Below are 19,974 nucleotides of genomic sequence, written 5' to 3' on the forward strand. Positions count from 1 at the left end.
GTAGTCTAGAAAGTGACTGGCATGACCCTATCAACAATACCAGTAATACCACTACTGTCATGCAGGCAATGTTATAAAGGGCATAATTGTCATCTATATTGAAATAAATATTTTTTTAAATAATTTCTTTTACTGGGATGACTCATTGCTCACCTTATCCTTTTTATTATAAATTCAAAATATAGCAGCATTTGGTTACCATGACAATTACACCGTAGGTTCCCTGAAAATTGAGAAATGTTGTGATAATGATAGATTAACGTTTAATAAAATGACGTTGAAATGTCTATTTAGCCAACCTTAATTTCAAACTTTTAAGAAATAATTGTACCTTCAGCAAATTAAAGTTCACTTACTTAAATTGTAAGAGTTTAATTCTTGATGAATCATTAATCTCCTCACGAACGTTATGTTGCAATCATTACGAAACAAAATGAAAGAAGATTAAATATAGAAAATTCCTTCTTAGTAAGCATTTTTTCAAATGAGAAAATCCCTCTCTATCTATCAAATACTGAATAAGAAAAGAAAATATAAAATACATTTTCTCATGATAAAACAAGTTGGTATGGTAGATAACTTGCAAAAATGACGAGTAAACTATGAGAAACCTTCAGTTTACGGTACTGTAATATATATTTTTTACATTTATTCCTGAAAGTTTGGTGAGCATACTCCTATTATAGTCACCCATCAACATGTAGGCTAGTACTAGCTAGGAGGTTATATGAGTCAATTTAAAATATGACTAAATAATTCAGGTAGTATTTTATAATTTGGTTGAGTTAGTTTAAAGTTTATTTGTCAAGCAAGGAAATTAAATAGGAAAGTAGTACTGGTACACACTTAATTGGAATATAAAAATTAGTTGAGTGAAAAAAGAGAACAGCGACCTCTTCTCTATTTTCTTCCCTTAATTATGTCTCTCTCTCACACACACACAGAGAGAGACAAAGAAAACCAGAATACATATGTCAAAGTTCATCTTCTTATTTTAAGAAAAAATATGTTTGTTGGAAGCTTAGCTCAATTATATTTCCAGAAGGCGATTGCAGCATAGAGTAGAGCACGAGAAATAAAAAAGAAACGACAGCAGACAGCAGAGAAATAGAGAGAGACACTCACAACAGCTTTGCCTTTCAAATCCCACGAAGAGAAAACGATATCTGAGAAACCCTTTTTCCGACCTGCAAAAAAACTCTTATGAGGTTTGTGCTTACATGAATAAAGCTGATTATCAGTTTTCTTACTTTTTTTTTCTTATAAAAAAAATAAAATAAATAAATTAAGAAAGAGTCTTTTTCTCTCCCTTCCTCACCTCTTACTCTTTGTCACACTTATTATCTTTTTCAATCTCCTGACAATAATTGTATCCCATGATGAATTATTTTAATGATTATAAACCGATTTTAACTATTTCATGCCCGATCCACAGTAGAAGAAAAGAGATGATGAAGAAGAAGACAACGCTGCCATGGGAATAGCAACACAACCAATTACACTTCGTCCTTGTCACAAATATCCAGTAATTCATCAAGTTGTAGAAAATCTCAATTCTATGTCCCAAGATTATCATCACCACAGTCTCTTCAGTTTCCCTAATGGGTTCGAGAGATCACAAGCCGAACAACAGCAGCAGCAGCAACAGCACCAGCAAGCTCAACAGATCCGTCGAGATAAATTGCGAGTGCAAGGATTCGAACCGTTTGAAGATGAAACAAGCGGGCTACCAACAGTTTATGAGACTGCTGGAATGTTATCTGAGATGTTTAATTTCCCTCCTGGAAACGCCGCAACCAACGCAGCGGAATTATTAGAAACTCAATTCAATCCGAATTTTAGACAGCCGAATCCACGGATTCATGCTGCTGCGGCCATGGGGAACGAGTGGTTCGGGAACCACCGACAAGGTATGGTAGTGGGTGGAGGTGCAAGTAGTCAACCATTGGGATATGCAAAAAATCATACGGACTCCATGCAACTTTTTCTAATGAATCCACAACCAAGGTCACCTTCTCCATCTCCTCCTAATTCAACTTCTTCTACGCTTCATATGTTGTTACCAAACCCATCATCTACTCCAACACTTCAAGGGTTTCCTAATCCGGCCGAAGGATCTTTCGGTCAGTTCATGACATGGGGGAATGGAGGAGCAAGTGCTGCTACAGCCACTCATCATCTCAATGCCCAGAATGAAATCGGAGGGGTAAACGTCGTCGAAAGTCAAGGCCTATCTCTATCCTTGTCTTCTTCGTTACAGCACAAGGCGGAGGAATTACAGATGAGCGGAGAAGCTGGAGGAATGTTGTTCTTCAATCAAGGAGGGTCTAGTACTTCCGGTCAATATCGATACAAGAATATGAATATGGGTGGATCAGGAATAAGCCCAAACATTCATCAAGTCCATGTTGGGTATGGGTCATCCTTAGGAGTGGTCAATGTGTTGAGGAATTCCAAATACGCGAAAGCTGCCCAAGAACTACTGGAAGAATTCTGCAGTGTTGGAAGAGGTAAATTGAAGAAGAATAACAACAAAGCAGCAGCCAATAACCCTAGTGGTGGAGCTAACAATGAAGCTTCTTCAAAAGATGTTCCTACTTTGTCCGCTGCTGATAGAATTGAGCATCAGAGAAGGAAGGTCAAACTTTTATCTATGCTTGATGAGGCATGTATCCTAATCTCTCTCTTATCTCTCTATATCTTACGGGGTCAATTACCAATCATTGTTGTTTGTTTAATCTCTTAATTAAACAAACAAACAAAAAAAAAACCTTACAGAAAGTTGCGGCATTTCTTGTGGAGTTAATTATATATATTTTATAAACAAGGACTAGAAAATGCCGGCTAAGGGATTAGATTTCGTCATTTCCATAGATTTTTTTTTATTACATTCTGATTAAGAAATCCGTATTAGAATAAATATAGAGTAATTCAACGGTTTTAGATTTCTTACGAGTACACGGAGATTAAATGATAATTATATTAGCAAGTAAGCTAGCTACCATTATTGCAAACAAAGTCCGTTTGGTTAATCTTAATACATTTGTTTATTCAAATAGTAGAAGTTGACATGTACTAAGAGTAAATAATGTTGTAAGCAGGTAGATAGGAGGTACAATCATTACTGTGAACAAATGCAGATGGTTGTGAATTCGTTTGATTTAGTGATGGGTTTCGGGGCAGCAGTTCCGTATACAGCACTAGCACAGAAGGCAATGTCGAGACATTTCAGGTGTTTAAAGGATGCAATAGGAGCACAGTTGAAGCAGAGTTGTGAGTTATTAGGAGAGAAAGATGCAGGAACTTCGGGATTGACTAAAGGAGAAACTCCGAGGCTTAAGATGCTTGAACAAAGTTTGAGGCAACAAAGGGCGTTTCACCAAATGGGAATGATGGAACAAGAAGCTTGGAGACCACAAAGAGGCTTACCTGAACGTTCGGTCAATATTTTAAGAGCTTGGCTTTTTGAGCATTTTCTACACCCGTACGTATATCTTTACTCTATTATTTATTTAAAATATAACAAGTTAAACATCATTGATAGGTCAAAGGAAATTTTAATTTTAATTTATTTTCTTTTTTTATGATTAATGGTATTTATCAATATCTAAATTTTAATTTTTGAATATGAAATTTATTCAATCTAATTCACCTTTAAAGTTGAGTTATATTGATTCTCGAGAGAAAAAGTAGTCGGGAGTATAAGTTTAAGGCTTTCACTGTCAATGTAGTTTATACGTTAGAGCAAAGCTATTTCATTATTGTTTTTCTTAATCTTCAAGTTACTAATTCACTTTTATAGGTATTATACATGTTAATAGGAGGATTTTAAAAAAAAATATTTTTAGTGTATAAGTTAAACCCGTACATACATTCTTCCATTGACTGTTGTGAAGTCTAACCTTTTTCGTTCTCAAGAAGTCTTAACTCCTAATACCGATGGAATCTGAATCTTTTTTTATATTTTTACTGTATAAACAAAAGTCTAAAGTGGCATTATTATGGAATTATGAAGAGACAAAATGAAGCTTCAAACCCATCAATCAACTTTTTTTTATTAGTCTAAGGGAAGACACATTTCCAACATCTCTTTTTTAGCTTTTCCTTTTTCTTTTTTCTTTCTCTTGCAGTGTCTCTGAGTTTAAAGGAATCCCAATTCAGTGTCCTTTGATGTATAAAGTATAATTTACGTTCTTTACTTTATTTTTCTTTTCCTCTAGTACAACCTCTTTTCTCCTGGATCCAATGCCCTACTACTGCTGACATTATATTGGCATGAATTTGAACAATAACAAAAAGAAAACCAACCTATTCATTGACATTGCATAGTAACAATAATGATAATAAAAGCAACTTGCGAGTCGCTCTTTCCATCCTTTTGTTCTTTCTGAAAATCAATTTGATTAATTTGAATGTAATATTTTGAGTTTTTAGAACTTAGCTAGTATTAATTAATTATATGAAAAGTATGTGTACTTATAAAATGTTAAGTGAAAATTTCCGTAGTTTGACTACAAGAGAAAACGACAACAACCACATAAATTGAGACGGAGAAAGTATGGCACAAAAGAAATGGTAAAATAAAATAGAATCTATGTAGTAGAGTATATGTTATGAAAAAGATGAGTGCATGCAGTTTTTTATTTTATTTGGGTTTGGTTGTTGAATAGTGGCAGAGAGGTACTGTAACTGCTGCTGTTGGTTCTTGGATTGTCACGCCCATGCAGAGAGAAAAAATAATGTTAATTCAGATGTAGTGATAAAGAAAGTTAGTCATCTCTTTATACAGTTTTGGTAAGGAATATGATTTTATTTATTTTTTGTTTGTGTTTGTGTGGTTGGTTTTTCTCAGGTATCCAAGTGATGCTGATAAACATCTGTTGGCAAGACAGACTGGTCTCTCCAGAAATCAGGTTTGCTTTATTTCTATTGTGAATCCTCTGTTCTTTCTCTTTCAAGCTTTCTTATTCACATTATGCATATGCATATGCTATACTTTTTGTTCTTTTTTTCTTCTATGAAATTAAACTAGTACTTTTACTTTAACTTTCATTACATATTTGAGTCTCGCGGTGGATCCAGGATCTTTAGTTAGGATACGAAAAACAAAAATATAGTGCAACCTCAAGATGATTTTGAATCTCCTAAACCATAGAGGGTAGTATTTCTTTTTTAGTTTCAAGAAAATATAGAGTTAATTAGCTCAAGAGATATTGAATTAATTATTACCAATAAAAATTGTTAAAAATAAAAGAAGTAATTTTATGTGGTGCATGACTTTCTTTTTCTTTTCTTAGGGGTAGAGGATGAACATTTTTTTCTATTTATATTATTTCTACAAAGACATAAATTCTAGGTTTGTGAAAGAAAATCTTAGGAATAGTAAGTGCAGAGGCAAGGTATACATTTTTCCACGACCCATTTAAGTTTACAGCTCTGTTTGTGCATACTCCCTCCATTCCCTCTTTTGTCTGGTGAATGTTGAACCCAACCACAATTATTAATTAAAAAATGTCATAGGTTGAAATGTCATGTTTTTTTTTCTTCCTCTTTAAGACAAAAATTAATTTCAAGAAACTGAAAAATGTAATGTTGGTCATACATGTTCTCAATTTAGTGACATGATTGGATCTTATTCACTGAAAGATGAAATACAATTAACACATGTGGGGTAGTATATATTTACTCTTTTGAACGCTTCTACACCTCTATTCTTAACTCCCTTTCACATCATCTATCTTTTCATTCTTCTCCAGATATTTTGTAATTCTATTTTTCGTATGATATATTTAATCACATAAGATTAAAGAAATTTTGATATATTTTACAGTATGTATCTATAAGTGATTGAATTTTGTATTTGTGGACATCAGACAAATGTATTGAAACAGAAGATAGGATAGTACATGAAAGTTAATCTCTTATTATAAAAAATAAGAGTTTTAATTAATGTTGTGTATATGAATGTGTCAATTATTCAGGTATCAAATTGGTTCATTAATGCGAGAGTTCGGTTGTGGAAACCCATGGTAGAAGATATGTATCAACAAGAAGCCAAAGATGAAGATGAGAATAGCCAAAGCCAAAACAGTGGCAATAATATAATTGCACAAACACCAACGCCTAATAGCCTGACTAACTCCTCATCTACTAATATAACGACGACAACAGCAACAACAACAACAGCCCCTACAACTACGACAGCACTAGCTGCTGCAGAGACAGGAACAGCTGCCACTCCCATAACTGTTACCTCAAGCAAAAGATCCCAAATCAATGCCACTGATAGTGACCCTTCACTTGTAGCAATCAATTCCTTCTCGGAAAACCAAGCTGCTTTTACGACCAACATTCATGATCCCGACGCTTGCCGTCGCGGTAACTTCTCCGGTGACGATGGGACCACCACACATAATCATATGGGCTCCACCATGATAAGGTTTGGGACCACAGCTGGTGATGTGTCACTCACCTTAGGGTTACGACATGCAGGAAATTTACCAGAGAATACTCATTTCTTTGGTTAATTAATACGTATTTTCCCATAGTAATATTTTAAAAAACTGAATTTGCTTCAGCTCATCATAATTTATGCCTTGCTTTTTGTTATAAGAAATTCCATAAATTAGCTTTGTGTTAGCATTGAGCCAGCAAGCGCTATGAGATATTTATTTTTACTGTAATTGTATAGTAGTACTAGTACATTATTAAATTTTTCCACCAGCTTTTTGTTTCATTGTACTTATAGTGTCTTGTACCTCATGAAAGCTGGTTTTGGACAATAAAATGAGACAGTTGTTCTAATTACCTTATTTATTGGATTTGGAATCTTTGTAAAAGTGTATAAAATTCATACACAGTAACAGTAATAGTCTCATTGTTTTTGTTCTTATATATCTCTTGGTTTCTTCCTTCAATTTTATCTTAAAAAAAAAATTTCACTAAAAGGCCTACTGGGTTAGCACCTAGTCCCAAGAAGGCTTTGTTTCTTTGTGGGGTGGGAGAGCTAGCTAGGGAACTTGTCAATCAAAGTATCCCCACATATATATCTTCAGACCTACAATAGGGGACAAATGAGGGAACTAATTATGTGTAATGTGAATGCAATCATAAGGTAGCTAGCAAACTTTTTTCATGCAAAAGTTTTATTCCTCAATTATTTATTATTTAAATCATGTGTGGTGATAGAAAGCAACAATCCATCTGATTAAATTTCCATCTCTATTATTTTAGAGTATAATTAGAAGACATTTTCTTGCTGTGAGTAACATCGTCAATACATATCCAACTGCCACAATACGATAATATATTAAAGTAGATCGTTTTATTTCCTACGTAATAATCAATACAGAGTCAGAGTCGTCTTTTTTAAGGGAGCGTTTTATAATGTTGGTAAGGAAAACAACTAGAAACTGCAAAACTCGTTGTTCTGGTGAGTTGGTTATGTTACCTATTTTGTCCAACTTACACCTTCTCCCTCTTTTCTTAAAATTCAAACATACAATTAGATGTAAAGTTACAATCACCTTTCACCTAATATCCATTTCTTTTTTTATTATATTTGCAGAGCAGTTCTGAATGGCTTTACAATAAGGTGATATGTCAGTCTCATTAGTATGAAGTAAAACTCAAAATGCTTGGGAGTAGATTTTGTCTATTTATGCTAAGAGTGTCCCAATCTACTGACTATATGAGGAGATGTCATTTTCCAGTAATAAAATGCAATTGGCATCTAAACTTAACTTGCTACATTTATTGTACATGTTTAGTTGGAAGATATATACTATTATGAGCCTCTCTCATTTAATTAGCTCCTACTACTACTACTACTACTTCACACAATACTACTCAATCTCCAAATTTTAATTAGCTCTCCCTCTATTTTCATTTAATTTTACTCATAATTAAAGAACTTTTGGCTAATAGTCACTTGATTGTTTAATTTTGAAAACCGGCTAAATGGTGCCCAAGTATGGTGATGTGCTGAATTAATGGAGTGACCCCTCCGAATGGTTTCTTTGTCTTTCTCTCTCTGTTAATTTACTATTCTCACTGCTTGTGGTTGACCAATATAATTAATACTAATGTCAATCGTACAAATTTCATATATAGTGTTTGGGAAATAAAAATTTGTCTTCAAATAAATAAAGCAAAGGCTATTTTCTAGCAAAATGTAGCAGTACATGACTTGAAGTTTGGCTAAGGTGGCCCCCGTTATTCTGATTGAATGCAAAGAGCAAACAATAAATTAAAGATGCATGTCCTGTTCATGGCCCCCCCACTAATCAGATTAGCCTCAACAAAATTTGGATCATGTGACACAAGATGTTGTTTGGCCTTTTTAAGTTTTAACAAAATCACAAACAAACCTACTTCAATTTCTTCTTACTTTTGAGTGATAGCCCATTTTCATCATCCATCTCTGAACACAAAGTTAGTTCAGCTGCTCTATCTTGTTTCACATTTTGATTTCACCTTTTACTTTCAAAATAACGTTCTAGTAAAACGGATCTAGAATTTTGATTTTTGAGTCACTAGTAAATTTTTTTAATATAAGCGTATTTCTATATTGGGTAATAAAAAATGCTAGCTAGATTTAATATTATATTGTCCATACGCCACACGAGCTATAGAAGAAAAGGATGTCATTGTCTTGGAATTCCTATAGATGAATGACTAGTATAGTGCTACTATAAGAAAATGATGATTAATCAATCGATCATTTTCACCATGCAAGAGTTCTTTGGTAAAAAAACACTCATGTTTTAAAAAAAACTTACTCATGCATATTGATTGTGACAAGAGACAGAGACTCACACAGCTACTTAATTTTGTAGCAGCTAGCTATATATATTATAAGGACCACTATAGTTCTGAACCAACATTACTAAAGCAATCAATGAATGAGAACTTTCATGATTTCAATCGACCAATAGGTGTAATTATTAGCAAGGACCACATTCACTCTTACTCCTAGTGCGCATTGATTATATTTTTTTAAAACCAATATCCACTTGACCACTTCTGCTGGTCCTTCGAAATTAGGCGAATTAAAATGAGATGAATCAATCCTATTCTAAATTTATATGAGTAAAGATAGACTAAATATAGGTTATAACTTATATTGGTCTTACTTTTCAAAAAGTTTTGATATAGATATGATAACATTTTAGAAGAATTTGAGTAGGATAAATCATAACTCAACTCGTTCGACTTTGAGTACCAATTATTTTACGGTTCCTATCCTACACATCATGAGTACTTCTGCAAGAAAGAATATACTATAGTAAAATGGTGATTTGAATGCATTGTTTGTGGATAAATTACCTAAATATATAATTTATTTTAAAGAAAATTTTAGGAATAGTAAAGATAAAAATAATATTAGCACGCTATCTACATTTTTTATATTTATGCATTATAGCCAAATTATGTTTGCTATGAAACGTCTTATTTGTATAAATTGAGCTTCTATGTTTGTGAAAATTGCATTTGTATATGTGTATGTTTTGAGTTCTAAAGGTTCTCTGAGTTAGGTTAGAGTGGCGAGCGAGATAAGCTAAAGACACAAATGAGAGAGGCGAGTGGATAGTGGAAAGAGGTGAATTCTATATGTATATCTTATAGATAATTGTATATATGTAACTATTATGTATATGTATCAATGATTGTGTTTGTATATCTGCATAATATTTGAATTTGTATACAATTGAATCGGATTAAGACATTTGTATTTGTATAATTTGTGTTTGCATAAAGCGAAAATTTCTCTCTTTCTCGTTTTATACAATTCGATTCAATTGTATATTCCCTGCCCAAGTCTCTTTTGCCTTTCTCTCTTTCTCATTTCATACAAATTCAAATTGTATATAATCGTTCTATACACTTATAATTATACAATTCGTTTTATACAATTCTCTGCCCACCGTCTCTTTCTCTTTCTCGTTTTATACAATTTGCTTTAATTGTATATGTATAGTGAATTATTACATACATACATACATACATACATACATACATACATACATATATATATGTTTGCTATGGAGTGCAATTATGCAAACTTTGTTATAACATACAAATATGAATTTTATATCTGATATATGTGAAAGTTACCCTTTAAAATATTACATACAAAACAATTAGGGATAGGATGTAATTAATCATTAGCACTATGAGATTTGTTTGTTAGACATCAAGATCAAAAATATTTTTCATGGGTTAAGATTGGGCAACACCACACACCTATTTGGGCTAATGATTTTTGATAGGTTAACTTGGGTAGTGACCCAAATAAGCCCATTATAAAAACTACTCTAATTCAAGCCCATTAAAACTTGGGTGAATTAGACGGATTACATACGTTTGAGTCAATTTTGCAGCCCATCCCTAAATTGCATATAAATTTGGGAAATTCCAGATTTGTGTATGAAACTATTTTTAGGAATAAAAATTCAAATATTTATATGTATCAGTTCCTTCAAGACTCAGAAAAGAAAGGAGGTTAAGAATCAACTAGCGAGGAGAATTTGAAACTTGAGATATGCAAAATAAAAAGACTCTCTGGGTAGTTGGAATGCATAAGACCACTTTAAGGGCCCGTTTGGAATCATGATATGGTATCATGATACAGAATCATGAGATGAAATTGAAGTTTTGTTTGAATATGTCATATGAAATTTTGGTGTTGTATATTTCTTCATAAACATAAAAATTCTATAAGTTCTAAAACTATTAAAATAGCCCCAATTATTTATTCAAATTTATCAAATAAACAAAAAATTATAAAATCGCATAATAAATTATTACAAAACTATTTATTCTCCACTTAAGTAATTGTTTCAATCTAATTTTCAACCTAACTTTCACTTCGCATCAATATATTTGAGTAAAAATGGAACACCTTTTATGGGCTCTTTAAAATTTTATTACTCAACAATCGTAAAGTGTGAGTTAAAGTGACTATATGTTGGTGAGAATGATAAATTTTATGTCGGTGAGAGTAATAAATTATAAAAAGTAATGATGTAATTATAAATTTAATTTACATGTGAAATAAATGGTTAATAGATATAAATGTGGGGTTGTTCTAACAAAATATAAACTCGTGGATTAATATTTGTATTAAAATATCTCAAATCATGCTATGATATTCTCATGATTCAATATCATGATTTTTGGAGAATATGAAATCACATCTCATGATATGGAATCATGAGATGAAATCTGCGTAAAATCGCATGTCCAAAAGCTGATTCCATCTCATGATACAATAACATGATATGATATCGCATGGTCAAACGCCTACTTAGCCTTTCAACTCTTGCTTCTCTGACTACTGCTCCATCTAAGGCTTTCTTTCTGCTTTGACTCCCCTTCCTTTATCTGAACTTTCATGTTTTCACGACTATTTCGAGTGATTGCTGCTATCTGACTTGAGTTGGGTATCTTATGCCACCGGTGACCGGAGTGGCGTGGCTTCTTCGATCATAGCTTCTCGCTTGGCTAACTGCCAGATAAGGATACAAATCAACTGATCGACCTAAAGATTTCCTATTCTTGAACTGTCACTACTACACCAGGCCCCATTGTTTTATAAAAGAAAGTTTACAGAAGTTGCATAAATCTTTTAACAGATTCATCTCTAAATGAGTTACAGTTAAGACAATATGTTACATTAGCCATGGTCCTGTCAGAAAATTTGATCAATCTATAATTTAACACAACCAACTTGTATTACATACCTCTTACATTATCACTAACACACCAAATTGGACAATTCAAATGATACTCTAAATTTACATGATTCACACAAGGAATCAGTTAGACACCTTACATAGATGAGTAATTTATCCTTGATTTGACAGAGCCCCCGAGCTTTCTTCATTGCATACAACAGAAGTCTCCTTCAATTCAACTAAACACTGATCTTCAACAATTTCCTTTTAAATGATACCATAAACTTCTAATGTTCTGTTACCTTTGGAGTCGTAACATGGTCTAATGGGCGGGTACTTCCTGTCTCTGCATAGGGTCTGACAAATGTACGACGCCACCAGACTTCAAATGCTCTCTGTAGATTTGGACAATTATCACCTGACTTGAGGAAACTGCCTAACCAAGAAAGCAAAATGCTCTGCTGTTCCTCCAGAGGTAGTGTTAGGATTGTCCTGCCAATTCCTTCCTCCACAACCTTTCGGTCAAACGACCTGGATCCATGCTGCAACCAGCTGTAGTCATTGATCAATGGCTGTAACCACGTCTGTAACAAGAGGTTACGTGTGTCCTTTGAAGGCAGAAGTTCCCCTTTTCCTATACCTACAAAAAGCTTTGCTGTGATGCAGCTGACATGGTGGCGAGACACAATAGGTAGCTTAGTATGCAGAGACGCCAATTCCTGCTGGCTAGCCCACATCACCGCAAATTCATCTGCTGCTTGCCTGTCAATTAAAATTTCAAGCATCCAAGAGAGGTTATCAGCCTCAAGAACCATCTGCTTCACTACTGGTTCTCTGCAATCAGTAGAATTGCTGCTAAACACAGGTTCAGCTGCTTGTTTGAACAGAATCAATATTGAATCCAGGCAACTTCTACACGAGCCATATATTATTTCATTGTAACTGTCAACTGAGCCAGAGGAACTTGGAAGACAGTTATTTTCCCTGAGAAGCTTCAGTACAACAGATTTCATTTCCCGGCGGCCTCTCTCTTCATTACTTTTGAGCACCAGCTCTAGGATATGCGAGAATGTGTCCTTGTGAGGCTTTGAAATATCAGATGACACCCTCTTTAACACAGGGGTCACCCCAATTCCCTCACTCTGCAGCCGTAGGACCGAGGAAACAACTTTCTCCTCTTCTTCTTCCCCAACCCACGGTACTGCTTCCAAATACTCTAAACATGACTGCATGCATGATTGAAATCCAAGTTGTTCCGCTACCTACAGTGCGGGTCTGAGTTAGGAATTGTTTACTATTTCGAAGATATAAGAATGATTTGCATGCAAAATAAATTTGACAACCAACAAATTCAGAGGGGAATATTCACGAAACTAAAATATTGAAGCTTCAAGGATGTGTTGTAAAGAAGTTCACAAACACTGGATAAGGTATTGGCTCAATTAAACTCCATTTAAAACTAGAATATTAATAGAAATGCAATAACAGGCGAAGAAAATGTTCCTTTTATGACATTAAGATCCGTGCAGCATTTGATGAATAAATGACCCCTACTGCAGTTTACAATTGAATGTCAAAGCATATATACATAACCTCCCAATCGATTAGTCTATCACAGAAAGACAAGACATTCAAGCTATCCGAAGTGATTTATGCAACAATTACAAATCCTCAATTAAATTTATGTTAGTCTATAGTGCACAAAAACCAACCATATTCGGTAACTCAGTCATATCTCTATGGGAACTTTATGAGGAAGCTTAACATAGTTTTTAACACTAATTAAGACCTTCCTATTATATCTAACATATACTTAATAGCCCAGCATTTGATAAACCCTATTGTAGTTTATAATAGGAATTCTAGATATATATCTATCCATGATCAATAGCCTATAATAGTAACTTGAGTCCAGTTCAAATTGCCTGATGTTAGTTTCTACAGCAACTTTACAAAGTACAATAGTCAACCATATTTCCTAACTCTTGGACAACTCTATGCAAACTTTCTGAGGGTGCTTAAAAGAGTTTTCAACACTATTTAGGACCTTCCCAGTAAAACCATCACTGAATTGGTGTCCTGCATCAGTAAACAGGATCAAAGTATTATGCATCTGATGGAGTTGTGAGAGCGTGGGGCAGTCTAAATCTCTCACACACCTGCAGGATGGTCACGCAGTGCAAGAAAGTGAGAGGGGGAGAGAGAACTTGTCTAAAAGTTTTTCTTTCAGTATTTATTTTTTCCACTCATGTAACAATATACTGATAAGTGAGCTAGGTTTTATGTTTCCATTAAAATGTATGTCAGAGCTATAGTTTGAACTGAAACAAATTGCTTTGAACGGTTTATGCCTTCATCTTTAAGCATCTTTCAATACATTTATCGATCACTCTAAGCATATGGAAGCACAGAGCTACAGCAGATATACAGCAACCTAGTATATTTCTACTACATTTACAAAATGGGAAGAACGAAACTTTATGGGAAACTGATGACTAAGTTAACTACTTGCATCAACAAAACATTTAGTTATCTAACATATAAGCAGCAGTTCTAGTGGAAACTTTCAAAGATGTATATAAAGGGAAGTCCATCTCATGATTTCCAAATTACCTTGATAATACGCAAAACACGAGAAACACTTTGCTTGATCAACCGCTGCTTCATTTCTTTGCAATACATGAGGCCAATGGTTTCAACACATATCTCAACATCCTCACAATCATCAATTTCAATGCAAGGAAAAACTGGCTGCTGTACTGATATTTTATTTGCAAAAAAACTGCTATTTGCAACCAGAATATTCTTGTGAACATTCAACTTCACAGTAAACCCCTGCTTTCCTAGCAAGATCACCCTAAGATCACTAGTTCCAGGCTCACCAAACTCAATCGACACTTTCCTTGGTACACTTTCAGTCTTGGACCGAGGCGTTCTCTCTGCAGGCACCGATGTGGTAACACTAGGTGTATCAGAACTAACACCTCGCTTTTCATCAGAAACAGCACCCGACTTAGGTGCAGCACTAGCCGGTCTTTTCTCAGTTACTGAAGTTTGTTTCTTGTGAGCTGGGGTTTGAGTTGTAGGAAGTGGAGCTTTGGGCTTGTTTAAAGGATTCGGTGTTTTAAGGCTCTTCTGAAACACATTGGGAGAGGGACAACACCAGAAACCCTCTGGGGTCACAGCAATTGGAACATTCCTAATTTTGGTTTGGCCTTGTTCTACCTTTGTCAGTCTAATTTCAGCCATTCTTGAAAAGACTCAATGCCTAACTAATTCAATATATGGCATTTACAACATCCGCTATGCGTTATCATGGGGAAGTTCTGCATTTTCTTTTACTTAAGGGATGATGAAATTGAAATCAGGTTGACTACACAGAACTAAGGAACTCTTTGATCATAAGAACGAACATATACTAATTAGGACAAAACATCAAAGAGTTAATTTTTTCCACTCTGATAAAAAGAAAAAACAAATTGTTTCTTTCTTTCTTTCTCCAAAAGGACAGCAAACAAAAGAAAAGATCAAACCTTTTAACAGTATAGTGGTCAAGAAACAAAGAAAGAAGAGTTGAAACTCACCACTCCCAAAGAAGTAAAATGGCAGGAGAAAGGGATTCTTGAAACACCCAAATTCTTGAAATAGAGAAAACAACAAATACTCACCTACAAACAGAGAGAGCTATCTGAGATTTTCTTGAAAACCCCAAATCTTTAATTTAAAAGTCCAAGGAAGAGGCATTGAAAATGATTGAATGAAAGCTTTGATGTCAAGCATGAAGGGAACCACCAAATCAGAGATTTAACAGAGTGGAATGATGAGCTCCCCTCCTATATGAATTGAAAAATTGGGGTCCAAATAAATAAAGAAAAGAAATGAGAGAGATGGCTTATGCGCTGTGTCTTTTGCAACTTTATCACTTTGTCTCACTGATGATGTTCACTTTCTTTATTCTGTTTTTATTATGAATCTGCTTTTGTAGGTCTCACAAGTTTATTTTATCCTTTTCCCTTAAAAAACACTCTAACAAGGCATGCATTTGGGTTGTCTTCTCAAAGTCCCAATCTTGCTTTTGCTTTATTTGGTTTTTAATACTATATTTTTATTTTTCAAAAAAAAAAACAAAAACTGTTCCTGTTGCTTTCTGGGTCTTTGCAGAATTGATTCTCCTTAAATTATTTACAAAAAAGAAGAAAAATTCATCAATTCAAGATAAGGAAATCACCATAATTTTCAAACCAAACAAAGTTCATTGAATGACAAGACTACCCTCAAAGAATTACCAGAAGTAATATTTGATCACCAATAAATAGTTTGAATAAAAATAAACATATTTTGAAGATATAGAATTTTTTTATTCAGGAGGGAGGCTAATTATTAATTTGAGTGAAGGACAAAATAGTAAATTTAAAATCAATCTAATAATAATGGCATAAAATAGAAAGTACTCATCTATGGGATGGAGAGAATATTAAATTTGAAAAAAGTTGAAATTAAATCCTCTTGATTATATAAAAAATCAAAACCAAAAGGTAAAAACAGCAAATAATATAGATTTTTATTTGCTATGTATGGGTGTGGGGATCGAAGTTAAGAAATAAAAAATGAAAATGGTACGACAACTTTGCCGTAGGGATAACGGAAGAAAATTAATGGATGGAACTCCAAGAAGTAGACTTCCCATTAATTTTTCCTTTTATTAAAAGCATCTATTAAAATTTGGCACTTGTAGTGGAAACTTGTTGATGATTCCCCTATTCGTATCGAGTAAGTTTTAACCAAATAAAAAAAAAACTTAATTACATGGTTATTTAATTATTGACATTTGACAATATTTAAAATATGTATAGTACATACATATATTTCTCTTTCAACTCTTTTCTATTTTCATTTCCACTCACTAACTACAAAAGTGTTAAAGAATAATTTGCATAAAGATGATTTTTGTCATGATTGAGATTTAGCCAACAAAACTCATGACTAGTTGACAAATTATTGACATTAAACATCACTTACTGTTTAATGTCAATTCTTTATAAGTATTATCATCATTAATTGGTGTTTAACTGGCACTAATCCATTACACATCTTTGAAACATGATATATATATATATATATATATATGCGACCTTTTCTTTTACTCAATATGACAGCTAATACCATACTTTGCGACAAGATCTCATATTTGCTTCTCAATTAGATTTAAGTTTCCTTTCAACAAAATTTAGTAGTCGGGAAGGTCATAATTTAAATCTTAGTAGCTTTTTTTAAAAAAAATAAATTGTACCTCTCATTAAAAAAACATAATATTATTCCTCTATTTTCGAAATTCAGAAACATATCTATACGCCTTATCTTAAGGGGAAAAAATCTCGTTAGTTCTCTATTACCTCGATTTGGATTGAAAGGAAAAACTTAGGGCCCTTACTTCGAGAGTTGATTCATTTCTACTCTCCTAGGATATCTTGATTATGTGCAAATTAAAGAGAAAAATGAAGTCTACATCTTTATTCAACCCAAATTTAGGTGCAGTTATTGATATCAAAATAAAAGAAGGTGGGGGCATTAATACAGTAATACTTTTGTTTCCATGGAGTATAAAGTAATGTTTTAGAATATACGATGTGCAAAGTGATGATGACACTATGTGTGTGTAATTATTATTATTATTATTATAAGAAGAAAAAGAGACACGTTCTTGTCATGAGTAGTTATAGATAGTGTACAAAAAGAAGTCCACTATTGTAATTAGCTACCTCTCTTTGTCACACCAATATTGGCTTGGCCCCATTTTATTATATATTGGTATTTTTTATCATTCTTCTAATTCCTACTATATATGCTAGCTCCATGTGGGGTGGAACTTGGAAGTGTGGTATCTTACAAAATCTATGTGCCCATCTAATATTAAAACAGCCTTAATCGTTGTAAAATATATGGGAATGGGACTTTGCTTAAGAATCTGATCATATATATATTCCCGGACATACAACTTAGGTTAGCACTCTTTTATCTTTAATTAAGAGGTCTCGAATTTAAATTATTTTTTTTATTGTGTTACATCATTTTTATTCGGGAGCATAGAAATTTTTCAACGCGAATTCTGATTGAAAAACAAAAGAAACAAATAGAGAAGACCTAACTATGAGTATGATCTGTTTACCCAATTTAAAAATCTCGAGTTTTTTTATATTTCATTTTATTTTTGGGGCAAATATATGCTGTTGTTCTAATTGAATATATTCGATAAATAAGTAAACATAAAGAAATTAGAGAAAAATTTGAAAATTGAAGTAGTGAAAAATGTAAATTATGGAGTAATACCTATTAACAGAAAAATTAACTGGAAAGCTGGACTTTTTTCTCTTCTCAAACTTTTTTTCGAAAAAAGTAGGTTATCCCCAAGGAGTACATAAAGAGCTATATAATGGGTGCTTGATGATGTGTTGGAAGTGGAAATGGTTGGTAATAGGAGTTGGTTACATTGTACCAATAATAATGGTGGAGATGGTGATGTCAATGTCAAAGGATATAATTATAATGATGGAGTAGTAGATATGGTTGTGAACAACACTAGTAGTTGACAGTGATGGTGATTGTCAGTGGTGAAACTGGTTGGTACTGTTGATGATGGTAACCAAAAAATGTGTGATGATTGACAATGTGTTGATGGTGGAGGTTGTTTGTAATAGGAATCGGCTATAGTGATGATTGTGATTGAGAGTCATAATGGATGTGGTGAGGTTGGTGATAGTGAACTAATTATAATGATGGAAAAGTAATAGGTGTGATAGCGATTGATACTAGTGGTTAGCACCGGTGGTGGTTGTCAGTGCCCAGTGATGGTTGATATGTAATGGTTGTGGTGGTGGCAATAGGGATGATTGAGGTGGTAACTGACAGTAACTAGTGATTGTCAACAGAACGGGGTGAAATTATCCACACAAAAATACCTTTTAATAATATTAAGACTTGCTCAAGATCTTAATGACTAAACTTATCTAATACTAAATAAGTGCTTAAATCTTAATCTAAATAAATACATTTAATAATCTAGATATAAATCATTTAAATTAAAATTTTCATTAAGTGCAAACAAATAAGGCCTAAAGGTTCTTTCCCTTTAGCGAAGCCTTAAATTGATAAATAGATTTACTCGATACCATTAACAAGTAATGGTGAAATTTATCAAGTTTGAGTTCTCCTCATAGCCATGAAAATTTTGGTGAAGGGATGCAAAAGTCCTGGTCAACATCATTTCACAATAAAATATACTACTGAACTTGTTTATCAATGAAAGTAGTTGGCTTAGATCATCTAATCCTCCTGGCACAACTTCAAATGAGAAGAGTCAAATCTCTACACCAGTAGATACAACATGAAAGCAGAATCATCTTCTCAAAAACACATGAACTCATCAAGATTTACAGTTTCTACATGTTCTTCACTATTAATGGCTTTCCTTTTTGCTCTCTCTGCATCTTTCCAATTCAATGACCCTGGTAATTACCCTTTCTTCATTTAGCTATCCATCCCTAAGTGAGATTTCATTTCCTTCTGTTTTTGGATTTCAGATTGGTATTTCTGGTTTCCTCTATATGCAATGGCTTGCCTTGTCAACTTGGTCAATGGATTAACAAAAATAGCCAAAACTACTCTCTTGTTGGGAACCATCTTATTCCTCAAAGTTGTCATTGAAGATGTTTGTTTTCTTCAAGGAATATCTGGAATTTGGTCATTTGATATGAGGGAGAGAGTAGTGAGGGAAAAGGTTGGAAGTGGACTTGTTGTTCTCTCCATGTCTATACAACTTCAAAAAGGAAACCCTAATAATACAACACTTTCAAACCATGTTGAACTTGGTAATTTTTCTATTCCTTTGGTTTTGATTCTCATGTGTGTGTTGAATGTTTTTAGCTTTTTGTATTACTGCTTCTCCACTATGTCATGCGTCTGTTTTTTGCTTGCAGGTCAGTCAATCTTGGTTGCAATAGGTTATGGCTTGTCCTTCGCTTTCTTTTTGTTCTCAAAGCCAGAAATGAAGTTCTAATCTTACAATATTTTAAGTCTAGTGGTATCAGTAAAAGTATTTCATAAGTTGGGTTCCAGTTTAATTCTCACTATTCTGTTTACCCTTCCTTTAAATCGATCCCCGGTGTAATAAATTTACTGGAAAAAGAAAATCTTACTAGCAGCAGTGTCTAGACTCAAGTTCTTGCCTCTATTTTTATGAGTGGAAATTTGGCCATGCATTTCTGATTGAAATTGAAGAGTGAGTGACCCCAGAAACTGT

At 33.6% G+C, this 19,974-nt stretch overlaps 3 protein-coding genes across 4 annotated transcripts; 2 read left to right on the top strand and 1 right to left on the bottom strand.

Moving 5' to 3' along the window:
* The first annotated feature begins 844 nt into the window (after positions 1-844).
* Positions 845-6,807, top strand: LOC107011192 (BEL1-like homeodomain protein 2). Of its 2 annotated transcripts, none has more exons than XM_027914564.1 (5): positions 845-1,208; positions 1,439-2,665; positions 3,102-3,484; positions 4,853-4,913; positions 5,982-6,527. In XM_027914564.1, exons 2-5 carry the CDS (start codon positions 1,475-1,477, stop codon positions 6,525-6,527), a joined length of 2,181 nt encoding a protein of 726 aa, XP_027770365.1. In that variant the 5' UTR covers positions 845-1,208; positions 1,439-1,474. The 2 variants fall into 2 exon arrangements, with proteins under 2 accessions (XP_027770365.1, XP_015066078.1); XM_015210592.1 differs by having other exon boundaries at positions 888-1,208; positions 1,436-2,665; positions 5,982-6,807.
* Positions 6,808-11,616: 4,809 nt separating this feature from the next.
* Positions 11,617-15,716, bottom strand: LOC107011611 (BTB/POZ domain-containing protein At3g50780). The gene is made up of 2 exons (XM_015211192.2): positions 14,292-15,716; positions 11,617-12,940 (listed from the first exon to the last, which is right to left on the bottom strand). Exons 1-2 carry the CDS (start codon positions 14,925-14,927, stop codon positions 11,966-11,968), a joined length of 1,611 nt encoding a protein of 536 aa, XP_015066678.1. The 5' UTR covers positions 14,928-15,716; the 3' UTR covers positions 11,617-11,965.
* A 3,054-nt stretch (positions 15,717-18,770) lies between these two features.
* On the top strand, positions 18,771-19,892 carry LOC107011303. Its single transcript, XM_015210732.2, has 3 exons — positions 18,771-19,183; positions 19,256-19,543; positions 19,652-19,892. The coding sequence occupies exons 1-3, from the start codon at positions 19,060-19,062 to the stop codon at positions 19,729-19,731; spliced, it is 492 nt and encodes a 163-aa protein (XP_015066218.1). The 5' UTR covers positions 18,771-19,059; the 3' UTR covers positions 19,732-19,892.
* The last annotated feature ends 82 nt before the right edge of the window (positions 19,893-19,974 follow it).

The sequence above is a fragment of the Solanum pennellii genome, chromosome 2, assembly GCF_001406875.1.
Source record: "Solanum pennellii chromosome 2, SPENNV200".
Classification (NCBI taxonomy): Eukaryota; Viridiplantae; Streptophyta; class Magnoliopsida; order Solanales; family Solanaceae; genus Solanum; species Solanum pennellii.

What these genes read in the sequence shown, in the direction of transcription:
- LOC107011192 (XM_027914564.1), top strand. Translation starts at nt 1,475, where the DNA reads ATGGGAATAGCAACACAACCAATTACACTTCGTCCTTGTCACAAATAT. An exon ending in TTTTATCTATGCTTGATGAG is followed by an intron (nt 2,666 to 3,101) that starts GCATGTATCCTA and finishes TGTTGTAAGCAG; the next exon opens with GTAGATAGGAGGTACAATCA. An exon ending in TTTGAGCATTTTCTACACCC is followed by an intron (nt 3,485 to 4,852) that starts GTACGTATATCT and finishes GGTTTTTCTCAG; the next exon opens with GTATCCAAGTGATGCTGATA.
- LOC107011611 (XM_015211192.2), bottom strand. Translation starts at nt 14,927, where the DNA reads ATGGCTGAAATTAGACTGACAAAGGTAGAACAAGGCCAAACCAAAATT. An exon ending in GTGTTTTGCGTATTATCAAG is followed by an intron (nt 12,941 to 14,291) that starts GTAATTTGGAAA and finishes CCCGCACTGTAG; the next exon opens with GTAGCGGAACAACTTGGATT.
- LOC107011303 (XM_015210732.2), top strand. Translation starts at nt 19,060, where the DNA reads ATGAAAGCAGAATCATCTTCTCAAAAACACATGAACTCATCAAGATTT. An exon ending in TTTCCAATTCAATGACCCTG is followed by an intron (nt 19,184 to 19,255) that starts GTAATTACCCTT and finishes TTTGGATTTCAG; the next exon opens with ATTGGTATTTCTGGTTTCCT. An exon ending in TTCAAACCATGTTGAACTTG is followed by an intron (nt 19,544 to 19,651) that starts GTAATTTTTCTA and finishes TTTTGCTTGCAG; the next exon opens with GTCAGTCAATCTTGGTTGCA.